The sequence below is a fragment of the Trichoderma breve genome, chromosome 2 (assembly GCF_028502605.1).
Source record: "Trichoderma breve strain T069 chromosome 2, whole genome shotgun sequence".
In the NCBI taxonomy this organism is placed as follows: Eukaryota; Fungi; Ascomycota; class Sordariomycetes; order Hypocreales; family Hypocreaceae; genus Trichoderma; species Trichoderma breve.
In genome coordinates this window covers 5,200,399-5,217,890 of record NC_079233.1, presented here as the reverse complement: position 1 = coordinate 5,217,890, position 17,492 = coordinate 5,200,399, and the positions used below count along the sequence as shown (strand labels likewise).

Here is a 17,492-nt window from a genome sequence, read left to right as displayed (position 1 = left end):
CTATCAAGTATTTTCTCATTGATGCTTAATTATAAATTGACCATAACCGTAAGCTAGCAATTCGTTCTTTTCTTTTTTTTTTTTTTAATTGAAAGGGATCCCCACGTGGGGTGTAGCAACGCCCCACCTTTTTGTATCTTTCCTTCCATTCACATCCATGAAGTGCCTGCCATCTGTACCGCCCTCTTTCTTAGTCAGGGTCCGATTTTTTTCTTTTCGTGCGCGGGTGACATCCATGCATGTGGATTCTCTTTTTATATCTTTGCTTGCTTGTAAAGCATCTCTTAGAAGTCATCGCTGTATATTGGAACAGATTTTACGATACATATTTTCATCATGATAGCTCCTTAGATTTCCGCTCTCTGTTGAGAGGACCGATTTTTCTTTTCTTTTTCCTTTATCTATTTGGCGATTTAGAGGCGCACTTTGACATTTTTACAGCTTTACCGCTTATTTTTTTTTTTTTTTTTCTCTCTTTACGACTTTGGGGTTTGCGAGATTTGAAACATGGCGACGCTCGCTGTGGAGGATTTCCCGCAGATGTGGCAGCGGCCGAGCTACGAAGAGCTCTTTGCCATTCTCCAAAGCCTGGAACTCAGCCCGCCCGTGTGGAACCACAGACAGAAACAGTCGGACATTCTTGCGCATCAAGAGTCACTCGCTACCCAGCGCAAGGCTGAGGTGACACGCTACATATCGTCTGTCATCAAGAGCCCCCTCGCATGGATCGACGACTACGACAAGCAAGAGGCGCTTTGGGAGCTGGCGAGCAAGCGCATGTCCGAGAGATGCGGCAGGACGGCCATGGGCGAAGTCACGAGGCGGTGGCCGTTTGACGGAGACGGAGTTGCGTGCGAGCCGTTCGAGCTGATCATCAAAGAGCCGGCTCTGACGGGTGACTCACTTGGCTTCAAGACTTGGGGCTCTTCGTACGTGCTGTCGCAACATTTGCCTCGCCTTGCTGCAACGTCGCTGTTCAAGCTCTTTGATGAGACTCTTGGTCAGCCGCCTCCTACTGTTCTGGAACTCGGATCGGGGACTGGGTTGCTGGGTGTTGCTGCTGCGGCTCTGTGGCAGACGCATGTCATTCTCAGCGACTTGCCCAACATTGTTCCCAATCTCAAGGACAATACGGAGAAGAATAAGAGCTTGGTTGAGTCCCGAGGAGGATCCATGTCGGTTGGGCCGCTTACTTGGGGCGGAGAAGAAGACGAGATCGATCAAGACCTCTTTGGTGAACCCTTTCAGTTCAAGGTTAGTTGAAAATTCACCAGTCGTATGCGATACAATTCGTAAGAATATTCTTGCTAACGTCATTGCGACATGAATAGCTCGTTCTCGCTGCTGATCCCTTGTACGACGATGATCACCCGGCACTTCTCTCTTCAGCAATCTGCCAGAATCTCGCTCTTGGCTCGGAATCCAGGGCGGTGGTCATGGTGCCTATGAGGGACAACATCACGCGGACTCTTTTAGAAGCTTTCAAACAGGCCATGTTGGATCTCGAGACCCCGCTGTTCTGCGAAGAGGAGAGTGAGCTCGCTGGTGAAGATGATTGGGGCGACGATGAAGAAGAGGGCCAGGTCAAGTGCTGGCTGGGAATATTTTCGCGTGGGGGGTCACCTCTGACGACGTGAATCATAATTGACGATGAGTTGGAGGGATATAGACGATAGACGTTGGACAAATGAAGTATAAAATGAGGTCATGATAGACTAGAGACTAGAGATGGGATATAGAGGCTAGATTCTTATACATAGATTCATATGAACACTTCCACTAGACTTAGACGCAGTATGAAGCTTGGTGATGCATCTCCACGCAAGCAAAAGCCGAGCACCAAGATTTTCATCCCATCTCCCGTCACCGTAAGTCTGCTTGATGCAAAGCCAAATATTCGCGGCGACCCACCTCGTTTGCTGGTTTCCCCCAGGCAACTGACCTGCTGTCTACCAAACTGGCACGATGATTCACTGCATCTAGAACACTTATATGCGTCAAACTGACCTATTATTTGGCAACGCGTATCGATTCTCTTATTGTTCTCTAGCACAATAGATAGGGCTGCATCAGCCACGAGGCAACTCCCGTATCTGAATCAGAAACGCGGCCCGTTCTTTTGTATCCGGGCCTAGAAAGAGGGAGTTTACCTCACGCAGCTCCTCCTCCTACTCCCCCTTTTCGTGATATCCCTTACACCTAGATACATTCTCTTCAAGTTGCTTCACTCTTTCTGCATTTACGCTCTCAAGCAGCTTATCATTCCATTTTCTCTACGCAGCGTTTGCGCTCTCATAAGTGTGAGAAATAGCAACACCTTCTTCTCTTTCTTTTGGAGAGGCGCCGACGTCGGAAGTTCTCGTGATCGGGAGCCCGGAGTATTTCTCCGTGTCGTTTCCGGCCTGGAGGATCAGGCCGGCATTGACGCCGGCTTCATCTTCGTGGACGCCCAAGTTTGTCCTCTTTCTTTTCTTGCTCAAGCTTGAGCTCTCTATGTGATTTTCCCATGTGATTCCCCATTTCTTTATTTAACCCTTGTTTGCTGGATAGAACGTTACAGAAAGTGGTGGTTTCCCCTTCTGTACCTCGAGAGTGAGTCAGTTTTGAGCCCAAAGCAAACAGAAAAGTGCCGGTGCTTTTTCTGTTTTCACATTTCGTTTGGAAACACAAGAGGTCGTATAAGACGTCAAGGAGCCAAGGCGCTGAGGAAGAGGCTTCTATACGAGCTCCTAGCAGATTCGACTTTGTATTTTGAGATATCAGCTCTACCTACGGTAGGGAGTTCTTCTTTGGAAACCTTGTGATATCCCTGCCGTGGTCGTCGCCGTATCGCGAGAGCCAAACAAGACAAACAGAGCAGCCATGGTCGGTGCGGCGCAGTATCTAGACGAGGAGATTGACTGGGTTCTCTCTGCCGTCGTCGGCAAGAAGAAGCAGTCATATATCCAGACGAACTTCAAGGATAAGTTTGGACGCAGCTTGAACCATAATCAGATTCGTTACATTAAGAACAAATACGGTAAAGACCCTAGGTTTAAGTATGTTATCTGTCCTCCCCTCTTTCTACTCTTGTTCTAGAGATATTGAGAGATCCCCAGTGCCGGCGATGTTTATAGAACAGTAGCTAACATGATGTTATTCGCCGCGTTTTAGTAGCCCGTTGGTGAATACTCGAGCTCCCAGAATAGCCACGTCACCCAAACCCGGTGATCTGGGTGAGCAGGAAGGCGAAGAAGAGAAAGGCAATGAGATTGATTTCAGAAGTCTCAAAGAGGATAGACCGTCACTGAACACGAGGAAGCGACAAGATGAATCAAAGGATGAAGCGGTGGCGATGATAAGGGCGAAGCGCAAGAGAGGTGCTGATGATTCGGGCCCCGGCCGGTCAAGGTATGTCCTGCTTTACGAACAGCAACTCCGTCATCTTGAGGTCATATCTAATACGGGATTCTTTCAAATTCAAGGTTCATCAAGAAAATCATAGGGCCACAACGGCCACAGCTTCAACGAGATCGAGCGTCAAAGATTGTTGAGCATGAGACGCCTCCACAACAATGGAACACTCTCGATCTTCAGCTCTCTACATCGCATGTCCATTCGGCTTCTACACCACCAACCTCTTTGGGGCATGGCTATCATGATACTCAATATCTACATACGGAAGCACATGATAGCACACAACAGCCGATGCTCTCGCAATTTCACAACATCAGTACCAGTGTTGGTTGGGCACCATCGGTGCCGCTGACTACCTGGGACGCTGGCGACTCTCCCGTGTTTACGAGTGTCAACCATATCATGAATCCATCGGCTTTGACATATCCTGCTTCAACGATGGAGCAATTGTACTGTCATCCAGCCGAGCAAACCCATACACTCCCTCAAACACCCACAATCCAGTATCAACCGCAGCTGGTCCAACCTCCCTCAGTCTCGCCATTCTCGCCACTTATACCGAGCATTACTCCGTATCCCTACCATAGCTACCAAGAGCAGCAATACCATCAACCGTCGCAGAGAGAACAGCATCTTCAGTTTCGCCTCGAAGCCCCTGAGAACCCAGACTTTACCAGTCTCGCCATATCGGAAGTGGAAGGGCACCCTTCTCTAGACACACTTTCTGGCGTCCCGAGCTTCCAAGAGATGCCCATCGAACCAGCATCTTCCCAGGGCGTCGCTGAGCTATCGACCTTGAACTTGGCCGCAGGAGATGTCGATGTCCACGAGCACCAATAGGACTGGGCTCAGACGATAGCCTCTGCGCCCTACGATTGCTCGATATTCAACTCCATCTCACATCCGTCCATCGATGCGAAATTTCAAGATGTCAAGTACAGCGGACTCACGGGTGATACCTCCCACGCCATACGTCAGTCATTCATCAATCACTCTGATATCGCTACCGCAGGGACGATTGATCCAATGCTCTTGGTCAACAATCGTACTGGCCACTCGACTTCCCCTGTGATCAAACATGAAATGGAGCCCCCGTCGAGCTTATAGCCTAGTTTTATTGTCTCGGGAGTCGATGGTTGGTCCTGGAGCTGAAGAGATGCTCTGTAGATCGTTTTACACTACTTTTTTCTACACTCTTTTCGGTAGATAGATTGACTTTCGTGTCAAATTGTTGGAGTAAAGGAACTGAAGTCAAAGGATTCAATGAAATAGCATCCAAGTCAATTATACTTCGCTCGCTATGCTTCATACTAATATTAAACCCAAAAAACTGACAGATAGCCTCCACACGTGAAAAATCAAACAGCCTCTAACCCTTTTGCCTTGCGGCGACGTATCGGCATCAAACTTCATTATCCAAACGAATGATTGCACGGCTCTACCCTTCATTTCTTCCCCCTCCCATAAACGGTATTCTCCGGCGTACATAAAACTATCCCCCTTTTCCCTTCTCCTCCCTCACGCGCCATGATCAACTCAAAGTATAGTGTAAAGGGGTATCTAGAGCGTTTTTGAAACAGGAAAAGATGGTCGCTAAATCTCTGATCATGTTGTCTCAATTTTCTTTCTTTCTTTCTTTTTTTGCGCGTATTTTTCCATTTATTCTTCTTCTTTTGGTGCGAGGGCACCTTGGAACGTATAATGAGCCTTTATACGGCGATGCTTGTGTGTCGTCGAGCTTCAACATCCTCAATGGGGAACTTGAAGACGAATGTAAAAAGATCGCGCAAGTAGGCATAACGCGGCGAGCTATTGGCCAATGTTTGGATACTCTTGGCCATATCTACCGCTGGAACTCGCTTGCCGCGAGAGGGAATCGAGTGATTCCGGGGGATAAATGCGTCCATCAGAACGGAGTTCTTAAACTGTTGAAGGAGAGTAGTCTCTCTTGGCCCAGTGCCGAACGCACCCGCAGGGAGACTCTGCACAAACGTTTGTAGCAGGGCGGGCGCTGTCTTTGGGTCGGTGATGGTGTCACGGTCGAAGCCAAGAGTCATGGCAGCTCGAAGAACGAGAATCTTGGCACGCGTGACGTTGGGATCCTCGGTTGCCGTGGTAGTGGTGGCAGTGCTTGAGGTCCTGTTGCTACTGTGGGAATAGCTTGACAGGTTGGATGCACTGCTGGACCATCTGCCACCTCGACCGCCGTCACTGGAAGGGCCGAGCACCAGGAGATTGGGCATCTGAGGAGAGCGGCTTTCTGGAGAGATCGGAGTGTCCTCAAATTCTGTGACTGGGGTTTCGGGAACTGGAGGAGGCTTTCGTGGCCGCTCTTCCTGATGGGTACTCTTTATGCTCACTTGTTTGGAGTGGCGTGATGAGCGATTTGACTGTCGGCTCTCACGTCCAGTTTGATCAGAGGCGAGAGAGAAGTAGCTCGCCTGGGTAGACGGCCGAGGGGTATGCCTGTCTGTATTCACCTTTGCCCAACTGTCTTTGAATATATCGCCCAAACCCCAACATGCTTGAACCGCAGAGAGAAGTAGTTCGCCATCCGCTGGTCTACCCTCGAGTCTGTTTTGGCGCAAACTGAAGAGCATCTCGGCGAGGCCCCAGCAAGCTCCGAGAAGCTGATCTGTTTTGCCAAAGAGCTCACCGCGCTGTTTCATTAAACGATGACATAGCGTGATATAAAAGTCAAGAGTTCGTTCTCGGAACTGTTCTGGAAGAGTCTGGTTGTCTTGTGCGCTGTATAGACTAGGGGGAGGCATTAGACACCATACAAAGAAGCGAGACGTTTGTGGCAATACTCACTGATTATTCAACTCAAAGCTAACTCTTAAAACAGAGTCTGCTAGCTCGTCTTTCTTCTCGCGCACGTCGAATAGGGCTTGGCAAAAATCTCGGCATAGGTCTAGATTGAACTTGACGCTTAAATATGCCGGGTCTTCATCTTGGTTGTCGTAGAGGCGGTGGCAGAGCTTCCAGCACGCTTTCCAGGCTCTTTCAACAGCATCTGGGGTTCCCGAATCCCTAAAAGCTCGTGGTCGATGCATTGAGCTCAAGTTGGCCAGAGTATTACACAAGGTCCAGGATTCGTGAAGAAGAGTTCGTAAATCGCCAATCTCATCAGCTACTTGAGGCACGTGAGGAAAGGGTTCGTCATCGTCATCATCGCCCTCGGCCTCAGTCTGTTCGTCAATTTCTGTGCCTGGTTAGCGACGGTACGATACTGTTGAGACTTTAAAAAACCAACTCTCAAGACTGCTGGTGCTGCTAGAACGCAATCGGCTTCCATCCTTGAGCATTTCTTGCAAGTCCTGTGCTCGTGGTGTGGCACCGTCTAAGCTGTATCGCACAGGCTTGACATCGGTGGAGATGGGAGGGCGAGTAGGATGGCTGGGAGGCTTTATAGAGAGTTACCTTTATTAGCATTTGAAATCTTTGCAGAAAATCTTTCCATGCTGGTAGAGATTGGACTAACGCTGTTGAAGGTCCCGGTAGATGATGGCTGACTGGCGCCATCGGCCTTGGGGGACGATCTCTCCGTTGATGTGACTGACATGGCGGAGGGCTCGCTGGATGCCTGCATAAGTTAGCTACATTGCAATTTGACAATGATTTTGCCACATGTAATGCTCACCCAACTAGCAAAGCTTTCCGGAGCGTGAATGACGGAGACGGCTTCCTCTGGATTGCCCTGACGAACGATTTCCGGGAGATTGGTGGTAAGCATGAACATCTAGATTGGTGTTAACGCTGGCAGAATGCAAAGATGGTACTGGGTAGCTGCTACGTACATCTGAGTGACGAGGGGGAGGCCCCGCTACATGATGGTCCAGCTCGAGATCGTCGGCGACATCGTCCTCTATCTCGGTGGTCTCAGTGCCGTTGGAAGTGACAGGCGAGGGCCCGACAATATCACTGGGGCTTAACAGATTCATCGAATGGGATGATAGCCGATGATGCAAAGAGTCAGGCCGAAGCGAGGAAGAGTCTGTGGCGGGTGGAGGAGACGACCTAGAGCGGACGGGTCAATAGAGCACTTGCTTGGTGCACAAAAGTCCTAGACTTACATGATTCTGAACGGAGACCTGAATCCATCTGATTCGGACGTCGCAGACATGTCTCCTTGATTGAATTGAAACTGTAGACTTCCAGTGGATGATCGCAGCGGCGCTTCGAGGGCCATGATAGATGAATGCGATACGATGCAATGCGCAAGAGCCGACTGCGTTCAAAAAGGCGCGATATCGAGCTGCTTTATGCAGTGCGTCTGCTCTGCTTCCTTTGCGATCTGCTCTACACAGCAGTCAAGAGGCTCAGAAAGCCCTGCTTGACGGCTGACGATGCAGAATGCTTCTGATTACCCCACGAAAAGCCTTGAGGGTCTCAAGCGCGGCCGTGGCGAAGGCAAAGGTGCAGCGCTCGCGATTTGGATGCAATGGAGGATCGAAGCACTAGCAGAGGCGGTCGCAGTTCGCGGGCCTCGATTGACGGTCAGCGTGCTTCCAGAATAGAAGCAAAGCTGTGCGATTCGAAACGTCCCAGTCGTAGATCAGGCGAGGCAGTTCCAGGCACGCTGGACGGATGGCGGGCTGGCTGCTTTAAGAGACGCTGCGGCCAGGCAGATGGACCAGGGGTCGAGACAACCCTTGCTTAGGACATGCAGCGCCGCCAGCTGTGGAGGAAGACGTTATTCACTTGTTGGAGCTCGCGCCTAATCAGCTGCGGGTGCTAGTTTGCTGAGCGGGGGGAGAGGAGCTCGGGCTAGATCCGGCAAGTCGAGGTTTCTGTTGCAAAGAGTTGTTCACGATATTGTGTGTGGGAGAGAAGAGACGAAGGAGTTCGTCAGCAGGCGATTGGAGGGAGTGAGAGGGAGACCGGGAAGAGAGAGTGAGAAAGACACAGAGAGAGGCTCTGCATTAGCCGGGCTGGCTGAGAGTGGAGGGATCAAGGTGCTTCCAGGCCGGCGAATCGCACACGAGGCTCTGGGGAAGGACGACGGATCAATAACAAATGACAGAGGGAGGTTAGCTTTGGGTGTGGGAGGAAGAGGAAGAGACAAGAGGAAAAAGATGTACGAGTACCGGTAGACACATGGAAGTACTAACACACATAGCCTGTGCCTGGCGCTGGTGCTACCTGTCCAAGCAGTACCCGTGATGACTGCTAGCTTGTAGGTGCTAGCCAAGTATCAACACGACACGGCATATTATTGATCACCTCACTGTAGGTATTGCCGCACACACTCGTTGCCCGTATGGAGCACTAAACAAATAGTACGTGCATGCAATGGGGCAACCTTCAAGATCCTTCCAGCTAACTAATGCTAATTAATGTATGCAGCTCGAGCCCGCGGTTAAAAAAATGACGAGGCTCGTCGTTTCTTGGGCTTCAGGCTTCAATGTGGATAAACAGACGCCAGCCGCAGCGGCCACTCTGTCGCTTAATCTGCCGTGCTCCTACTTGGCCGCTGACAATTGACCAGATCAGCCCGCGGAATCCCTGGAAGAACGCGTCTTGCGAAGCCGGGGAGTGGTGGATATTGCTGAAAGAAGAAAGGACATGGCAGTGTGTACATAATTGTCTCGTGGACAGCCGCGTCTCGCGCAAGACTGCAGATGGGATCAGCTACGGTATTACACGAAGGAACGCCGCCGGGAGGAGCCACATGTCGAGCCGGCAATGGCTTGCAGTTCTGGCCAAGTATGAAAAGATGAGTTGCTGTTTATACATTGGTGGTATTAGACAAAGTGAATGATAATGACATGTATGTGTCTAATCCTCTCCCCTCACAACATATAGACATCCATTCTTCATACTTCGGTCTTCTCGTCAACCTACAACGTACAAGCCCAATGCCCACACTCTCAACGTTGACATTGACAGCCTTGAAAAGCCCTGCCTGGGCAATGCGACACAGCAGGTTGGCCGTTGGAGGGGCGGGGGAACTGCTTTGCTGCACCTAGTTCTTGAAGAGGAGCTTGGTTCCGTGGCTGGCCACTCACAGACACGATCGGTCGTGGAGTGGATAGAGCCTGCATGGAGTCGACAGGCGTCGGCGCTTAATTTCAGGTGGATGACATGCTTTCCCCTGCCGAGTCACGATGTGTTGACGAACCACAATTGTCAATGTCAGTCAGTCAATCAGTCAGTCAGTGCGTGGAAGAGAAAAAAAGAAAAAAAAAAAAAAGGAAAAGAAAAGTGAAAGCTGGAGTTTAGACAGAAGTGGTGTTACTTCTCTCTGTATGTCTTCCTCTTACATTCACCCACTTACACGAACATCACACATACAAAAGGCACTGAGTGACTGCATGAAAATCGCCCCAATTTCCCTCTCAGCGTTCAAATGCGCCGTGCTGGGGTCGAGTCACAGATTCTCTTCGCCCTTTTCCCTGTACGGTATGTACATTCAAGCACCCGAACAAAAATGTTGTTGGTTGCAAGCAAAAAAACACACACAGAAACAAAACACGGAGCCATTTGCCCAACTCTGGCCCTACTCCCAACGTGCATCTTCGCTGTGTGCCGCCAACCAGCCTGGCCGGGCTCCATTTCTGACGGCCAGCACATCAAGCACATGCTCCGCGGGCCAAACCAGAGGCCTCAATTCGCTCTGTCACAGCGCCAATCTGCTCGGTTCGTGGTCCGCGATGCCCCTCGACCCCTGCGCTTCCGTCCAGAGACACTTGTCAACCCGAGCTGATTGGCAGCGTTTGACCCGACGATCTGGTCCCGGCGCTACTGCTCAGACGAAGCTGGTTAGGCTCGGACGAGGCCCACTCGTTCTCAACCCGTCTGTGGGCCGCCGATTTTCTGTTCCCCGAAGCGTTGCAGTTAGCGTGGGCGAGGTTGGTGTTTTTGGTGTTGATGCGTGTTATACGGCCATGTTGTTCTTCTTGCATGCCGTACGGAGTACGAGTAGGATTCAAAATATGCCCGACTTGTATTGCTTTACAGCAGCAGAGTAAGCTACAGAGCCTCCATCCATCCATCCATCCATCTCTGCTGTGCGTGTCTGTGAGAGACCATGCAAGTAGAGAAAAGGGGGAATAAGCCGGATGTGCTGCAGAAGCTTTCGACAGCACCGCCAAGTCACACCGGCCTCGTGCTTGGCTCCGGCGTAGGATTTTAGTCGACTCTTGCTACTGTACAGTCAGTCTCGTGTGACATGTCTCTTGCCGTGGCGATTGACCTTTCTCACAAGGCCGGGCTGTTGTAGTCAGTCAGTCGTGCCAAGTGGTTAGTCAATCACATTCACTGCTACTGACATACGGAACTCTACTTACTGCATGCACACGCATACGCACACACTCTCAAAGGTCCACTCCCGAGCGCAGTTGTCGTCCTGAATCTGAAACCTCACGCCTCCGCCAACAGTTACTTGTTCTGTCGAGATGCTTCTTTTGTCTATTGGAAGGCTGGCAGTCAGCTTGCAATTTGATGTACGTGTGAATCCATCTGTTCTGTAGCCGACATGGCGCAAGGCGCAATCTGCTCTACTGGAGCGTCACATAGAATAAGCGTGGTGAGAGTCAACTTTATGGGTCCCATCAGGTGCACATGAATCTCATAGACCGCTTTCAACTTACCTTCTATTATATTCTCGCCTTGGGAAAGCATCGCTGTGGTGTTGGTGGCTGCCATTACGCATTCGTACAGGTTCGTTTGCACCTATCTAGCCCTGCGCATAAACGCCCTTCCGGCTGTTGGGCGCGCAACCTTCATCTTCTGATACGACAGTTCGTCCTTCGCTTGCACTAGCTCACTCGCCTTCTATTGGTGTGTTGGGTCGAAGCATTACTGCTTCCAATGTAGCTGCTCACCGTTGATTTGCGCAGCCACGAACTTGGCTAACAAAAGCTTGTTGATTTATGCTGCGGCTATCGTGGAAGCCATGGCATACACACGAACATCTGATTTCAGGTGAAGAACAAGAATGCCTACCAGTGACTACTAGTCTGTAATCTTCACCGGAGGTCGTTAGCCCAATCTACTGGGAAATAAGTCATGAAGATTATATCTTTTCTTCATGGAAAGTAGCCTCTAGACATCTTGGAGAAATATAAGCCGTTATACATTTTTCTAGTATATGCTGCTATCGCCATATTTTTATAATATCTGCCACCATTGCACGTATTTTTGGTGTCTGCTGTTGGAGCTATATTCTTCTCGTTTCTACCTCGTAGCATTATCATTGACTAATGCTATCAAATCTGAGATATGGCATGCTGGATAGCAGATTTTGGCTAGTTTTTCTTGGAACTCTTGTTGGCTTCCTCGCGCTGTATCCCCGCAAAACACCGACTCACTAGATGGAATTCAAGTGCAGATGATTTTGGGTGCTTTACAACTCAATATTGGAATTATATGGTGGTCCTGTTTGACATTGCCCCGAGGGAATCCGGAATCGCCCCATCGACCTGGGTTGCGCCCCTGTTAGTGAACTTGTGTTGGCGATGGGTAGGCGCTTTTTCTGATCTCCATTACTGCGTATTGTGAAGCTGACCAACACACATGCCGTAAAAGGCTACTCTGTAGATCCTTGGGGCAGTAAGAAGCGGTGAATTGTCTTGCAAGTCCAGATTTCTTGCGCAGTGCGACACGTACAAGCTTGTTGAGAGAGGCGGCAATCACTTTTTGTTGGATATTCGGTTCACGCCGTCCAACCGACACAAGGATTGAGCCTCAATGGGGCGTGGGCATCAAAGCGTGACCGTGGCAATCTGCAAAGCCCACCATAGTAACCCAAAACTTGTCACAAATGCACCCCCCTCATTGGTAGAGAAAAAGAACCCATCACGATAAGCGGCGGTTGTTTTCTTGTTTTGCAGAGTCGTATAGCAGAAAAATCCTCGTTCCATTATTACGGAGTTGCCTGCGGCTTTGCCGTCATCGTTGCGATCTGATTTTTTATTCTTCCTTGCGCCAAGTCACAATATAGGTAATAACAGGATCCAAAAACGCCAAACTGTGCATTGCATCTTTCTCTTCGCCCAAAACAAAACTATGCCGACTCGTTCAATCTCTGCTTCTTCTCGTTTCGTCCATCGGGAGTGTACCTAGGAGGTTGATTAGCAATCGGAGTCAGGGGTGCCTTGGAATGTCGTAAGAGTCGTACTTGAGAAGCTTCTCGATGAGGTCGACGTGTGTCATGATCATGCGTCTGCAGCAATAGCGCTTAAGGCCTAGCTCGTCCATGGCATCGCTTTCCTAGAGTCAGCCTCGAGTTCTGCTTCAAATGTCAAAGGGCTGCATACCCATCGGTCTTGCGCGGATCGGCGATCAGCTGGAGATAGCGCTCCCAGAGGTCACCGGTGACCTATTGTCATTAGTCATCTTCTTGATTTCTCAGGGACAAAATCAAGATGCCTACCTTTCCACAAGAGAAGCAACGGATGGGAATAATCATCTTGGCGATGTGATGGCGAATGTCGTTTTTGAGTAGTGAACCTGGCAGCGTGAAAGAGTTTAGCTGCGGAAGCGACGCGGATGGCTGAAAATATTATGCCGCCGAGCTTTTGCCGCCCATTGCTTATCTTATCGCTGATAGTGGAAAAAGTTCATGGCGGCACCAAAATTTCTGCGGCGCATTGATCTCAGTACTTTATACCAGTAACAGGGTGCTGCCGCCTCGATGCCATTCCTCCCCAACTTCCTCACAGCGCCATTCTCCGGGATCTCTGCCAAAATGGCGGGTAGCAAGCTCTCCAGGCCCCAGGATAAATCGACCAAAAAGCGAAAGAGAGACCTGAACGAGGCCGATGCGCGATCAAAGAGATCACGGCCGCAGCAAGGCGATGAGGAGGAACAGGCAGAGTCTCCAGCTGACGGAGACTCTGAAATCGAGGATAACCTTCAAAATGGAGCGTTGTTGAGGTCAAAAAGCAATGGTGATGAGAGACTGATCGGCCGTTTTTTTGATGGAGAAACTGGCTGGAGAATCTCTAAGCCTATGGGCGGTAGAATGCTCGACATTGATCCAATCCTTACCCAAGATGACCAGTAAGAGACCAATTCATTTTTTCCTCGGAAGAAGAGCCATTCTCATATCCCTTAGATACCTTATCTTGACATACAACACCTCCATTCAAGTGTACACAGCTAGCGACTCCTTACTCTTGAGACGAATCCCGATAGGCGCCGCCGATGCCTCTTCGTCAAAGGGCACGTCTCCTGCGAACATTGTTGCGACCAAACTGTCCATCCAGAACCCCGAATACCTCTGGGTTGCCTGCTCAGACGGTCGCATTTACTTTGTGAACTGGACAGAGACCGCCGAGACACACCAGAGCTTCCAGACGGTGACAGGCACGGCTCATGCAATCACGGTGACCGCTACCGAGGTTTCGGGCTCAAAGGCCGATGTTATCGTGGTAGCTGAATCAGCCAAGTCAAATCGGATGGAATTGACCGCATATGGCGGGGATATTCTCTCATCTCCGCTCTCAAAGGTTATTTTGAGCACCAAGAAGTCGGGCAATGGCTTGCACTTGATTGAGTCTAGCCAGGATGGCCTTGTCTTGGTCGGTGCTCTCAATGACTCTCTGTTCCTTGGTGTAGCCTCACACAAGCAGTCAGTCGGTTTCGAACAGCTGCAGTACGACTTCTTTTCATTCGACGTGCCCGATATCATCACCACTCTCGATTTCAGAGTTTATCCAGCTTCTGCCCTGAACAAGTCCAAGGGACGACGCGACTCTGAGAACGTCGTGGACGTTATTGTTGGTGGTGCACGAGGAGCTATCTATCTCTACCATGATGCTCTCTCTCGAAGCCAATCACTTGGAAAGTCCAATTCCTCTAAGGAGGGCATCCAAGCCCAGAAATTCCACTGGCACCGAAAGGCGGTCCATGCCGTCAAGTGGTCTCGAGACGGTACGTTCCCGCATATCTTCCTTTCTTGGATTATCTGATTTCCTTGCTAACTTTCTTCACTAGGCAACTACATGATCTCTGGAGGTTCTGAAAACGTCCTTGTGCTGTGGCAGATGGATACCGCCAAAAAGGATTTCCTTCCACACCTGTCAGGCAGTGTAGAAAACATTGTCGTTTCCACCAGCGGATCATCCTACGTTGTGCATCTGGATGACAACTCAACAATGGTCTTATCCACTGCTGAACTTAAGCCGACCACATATATTTCTGGCATTCAATCCGCCGCCGCCGAAGCTTCGACACCTAAAGACTTGCTCGTGCAGCGCGTTTGGTCAGTAGCGGATACAGTGCGACGGCCTATACCCGCTGCAATCAACGCAACGGAACCCTCCAAGCTTCACGTCTGCGTCGGCAACGGCCGCCAAGCAACAATGACTGGAGAGTTCTCGGCGCCCCTGTTGCAGTCTTTTGACCTCGAAACCTTTACGAGCATCTCCAAGCAGGCTTTAGCTCGGACACAACCTACAGACGTCAACTTGACCAACAAGGGCTACGCCATTGAAGAGCCTGTCGTTACACACATTGCCTTTTCTGCAGATGGAAAGTGGCTGGCCAGTGTCGATGACTGGACTCCTACAAATAGGGATGTCGCAACAGTTAGTGGCGAGGCCGGCGACCAGTTCCTCAAGGAGAGGCACGAGTCATACCTCAAGTTTTGGCAGGTCAACGGCGAGGATAACTCAATTGCCCTTGTATCTAGGATTAATGCGCCTCATACAACGAGCCACCCCGAGACTGTCCTTGATCTTGCATCGAACAATGCCTCAACTTGCTTCGCCACTATTGCTGGAGACGGCATTGTTCGTCTATGGCGACCAAAGGCTCGCCAGCAAGAAGGTTCGCGAAACACAGATGCCAATGTGGAGTTCACTTGGGTTTGCTCCCGGATAATTCCCATTGGCGATGGACTTGGTGTCGTCGCAGACATCCCCGGCGATGCGGCTGGTTCTGCACAGGCCCAAGCCCGCCTCGCATTTTCGGAAGACGGTTCTACTTTGTTTGCCGCATTTGGCGCTCTCGACACGGGAGCAGTGTATGTTATCAATGCGGCCTCTGGTGAAGTCGTCAAGATTCTGGAGGGTCTCTGGAAGGGACAGCTGCACTCATTGCGAGTCCTGTCACAGTATCTGATTGTGCTTTCCGAGGAGCTGCATGTCTATGATGTTGTGAGCGACGATCTACGGTATGGAATTGTTGTCCCTAAGACTGGAGCCGATGAGCTACTACAGCTTGCTGTCGACTCGGTAACTGGCCACTTCGCCGTCACCCTTCCTCTCGGAAACACCTCTAGCATAGGAGTCTTCCACCCCAGCGAACCTGAGCCGCTCATCGTTTGCAACACCCCCCATCGAATCGTGAGCCTCGTTTCAGTACCCGGAACCAGTGGCTTTGTCGCGCTTGATGATGTTGCCCAGATCTGGACCATTACCGAAGGCTCCAACGCGTCGACCATCTTGGCTGCTCAGCCCCTTCAAGATTTGCGACTCGATAATGCTTCTCAGGAGGCTGATAATAACAAGTTGGCCGTCCTCTTGGGAGGAGACGCTGAGAGCGATGATGAGATGGAGGAGGCCCAGAACGCAGACGAGGATGTGGAGATGGATGACGATGATGTTCAGACCAACATTATACCCCAACAATACCTGGCAGACATTTTCGACGCTGCCCCAGCCTTTGCCGGCGCTTCTATCGAAGACATGTTTTACAAGGTCACTGGTCTCCTTGCAACCAAGCCACTATCGGCTACTTCTGTATAAAGGTGAAGAGAGAAGAACTGCATCTTGATGGAGGAAATTGAGATGAGTGGTTGGCTGGAATGTATAAAAAGCGATGTGCCATGGCTGTTTTACCAAAATAGGGGCAGGAGACTAAGAGAGAATATGAGTAAAATGCGCTACTTGGCGTTGTTGGTAGATCAGATGCAGGAACAAGCCTGCTCACATGTATATATTGTCCAAGATTAGTGTCGGTTAATAGGTAGTCTAGGGAATCTTATATCGATTCAATTTGCATGATCAGACCATATGTGAATCTGTATCTCGAGAATTACAGTGTGTTGGATGAGGTGAGAGGGGATAAAGCTGTTGTGTATCTGCTAGAAAAAAAAAAGGGCAGCGCCAGCCGTTTTGTTTACCCAAGTGCCCGATATATCTTCCATTGGATAAAATTGCCATGGTGCATGCTGCCATTTATTTTTCTTTTCTTGGAAACCTCAGTCTTTTTATCTGGAGTTCTCCTATTTGCACCGTCATGAATTCCTATTAGACCAAGGAGAAGAAGAAGAAGAAGGAGGGGACCAGAAGGCAGAAGGGCGGCGGCCCGAGTAAGTTTCACACTTTTGATCTATGAGATGTACTTTATGGCTGATTACATATATACAGAACACGGCATCATCAAAGTTGCCGGTGTCGTGGGGCGTGGCCCCAATGGAATTTTATCCCAAAAACAAGTGCAACAGTATGTTGCAATGGGCCTCCAGGCCGAGGAGGAGAAGGATAAGAGAGATGAGAAGGAGAAGGAAAAGGAGAAGGAAAAGGAGAAGGAAAAGAAGAAGGACAAGAAGAAGGACAAGAAGAAGGACAAGAAGAAGGACAAGAAGGAGTCCAACGAGGATGAGGACGTCGCCATGGGCGAGCCTGAGGCCGAGGCCGAAGAGGTCGAGATCGTGGTGCCCCCCGAGGCACCGGCCGCCAAGCCGTCGCGGGCCCCCGTGCCTGCCAAGGGTGTGCCCTCCGGGGCGAAACTTCGCTCTCGAGGCGAGGAAAAAAAAAGGAGAGAGAGGTTTGGGGGGGGGGGGGGGGGGGGGGGGGTTTCGTTGAAAAATGGGCCGGAGAGGCCGTTTTTATTTTTTTCGTTACAGATTGGGCTGGGTGGCCGTTGTTGTCTTTCTTACATCTACCACATCTGCTACATCTACTACATCCATAGTGTAAGTGGCCACCTAGCGTATAGAAGATTCGAATATGTATATAAGACATGCTCATCATAAATACAACCAGAGAGCTGATGAACATTGCAAGGTGGCGGGACGTAGAGACCTTGGTGGCGTACACTCTTTACCATTTCCCACCGGTGGACCTGACGTCTCAAGATCCTACACACGGCCATTCATTCTCTGAACCATTTAATGCTGGAACTGGCTTTTCATTGTCTAA

At 50.2% G+C, this 17,492-nt stretch overlaps 6 protein-coding genes across 6 annotated transcripts; 4 read left to right on the top strand and 2 right to left on the bottom strand.

The window, feature by feature from the left end:
- Positions 1-507: 507 nt before the first annotated feature.
- T069G_03805 (lysine methyltransferase domain-containing protein) lies at positions 508-1,637 on the top strand (the record flags this gene model as incomplete). The annotated part of the gene is made up of 3 exons (XM_056171015.1): positions 508-933; positions 982-1,254; positions 1,332-1,637. The coding sequence occupies 3 exons, from the start codon at positions 508-510 to the stop codon at positions 1,635-1,637; spliced, it is 1,005 nt and encodes a 334-aa protein (XP_056031907.1).
- Positions 1,638-2,862: 1,225 nt separating this feature from the next.
- Positions 2,863-4,236, top strand: T069G_03804 (uncharacterized protein; the record flags this gene model as incomplete). The annotated part of the gene is made up of 3 exons (XM_056171014.1): positions 2,863-3,038; positions 3,154-3,390; positions 3,465-4,236. 3 exons carry the CDS (start codon positions 2,863-2,865, stop codon positions 4,234-4,236), a joined length of 1,185 nt encoding a protein of 394 aa, XP_056031906.1.
- Positions 4,237-5,105: 869 nt separating this feature from the next.
- Positions 5,106-7,588, bottom strand: T069G_03803 (uncharacterized protein; the record flags this gene model as incomplete). Its single annotated transcript, XM_056171013.1, has 7 exons — positions 5,106-6,153; positions 6,211-6,601; positions 6,653-6,803; positions 6,881-6,982; positions 7,040-7,138; positions 7,197-7,416; positions 7,473-7,588. 7 exons carry the CDS (start codon positions 7,586-7,588, stop codon positions 5,106-5,108), a joined length of 2,127 nt encoding a protein of 708 aa, XP_056031905.1.
- A 4,818-nt stretch (positions 7,589-12,406) lies between these two features.
- Positions 12,407-12,811, bottom strand: T069G_03802 (RNA polymerases N / 8 kDa subunit domain-containing protein; the record flags this gene model as incomplete). The annotated part of the gene is made up of 4 exons (XM_056171012.1): positions 12,407-12,461; positions 12,521-12,607; positions 12,660-12,721; positions 12,776-12,811. The coding sequence occupies 4 exons, from the start codon at positions 12,809-12,811 to the stop codon at positions 12,407-12,409; spliced, it is 240 nt and encodes a 79-aa protein (XP_056031904.1).
- A 279-nt stretch (positions 12,812-13,090) lies between these two features.
- On the top strand, positions 13,091-16,094 carry T069G_03801 (uncharacterized protein; the record flags this gene model as incomplete). Its single annotated transcript, XM_056171011.1, has 4 exons — positions 13,091-13,404; positions 13,460-14,277; positions 14,341-14,678; positions 14,742-16,094. The coding sequence occupies 4 exons, from the start codon at positions 13,091-13,093 to the stop codon at positions 16,092-16,094; spliced, it is 2,823 nt and encodes a 940-aa protein (XP_056031903.1).
- A 710-nt stretch (positions 16,095-16,804) lies between these two features.
- Positions 16,805-17,270, top strand: T069G_03800 (uncharacterized protein; the record flags this gene model as incomplete). The annotated part of the gene is made up of 2 exons (XM_056171010.1): positions 16,805-17,118; positions 17,198-17,270. The coding sequence occupies 2 exons, from the start codon at positions 16,805-16,807 to the stop codon at positions 17,268-17,270; spliced, it is 387 nt and encodes a 128-aa protein (XP_056031902.1).
- Between the last annotated feature and the right edge of the window lie 222 nt (positions 17,271-17,492).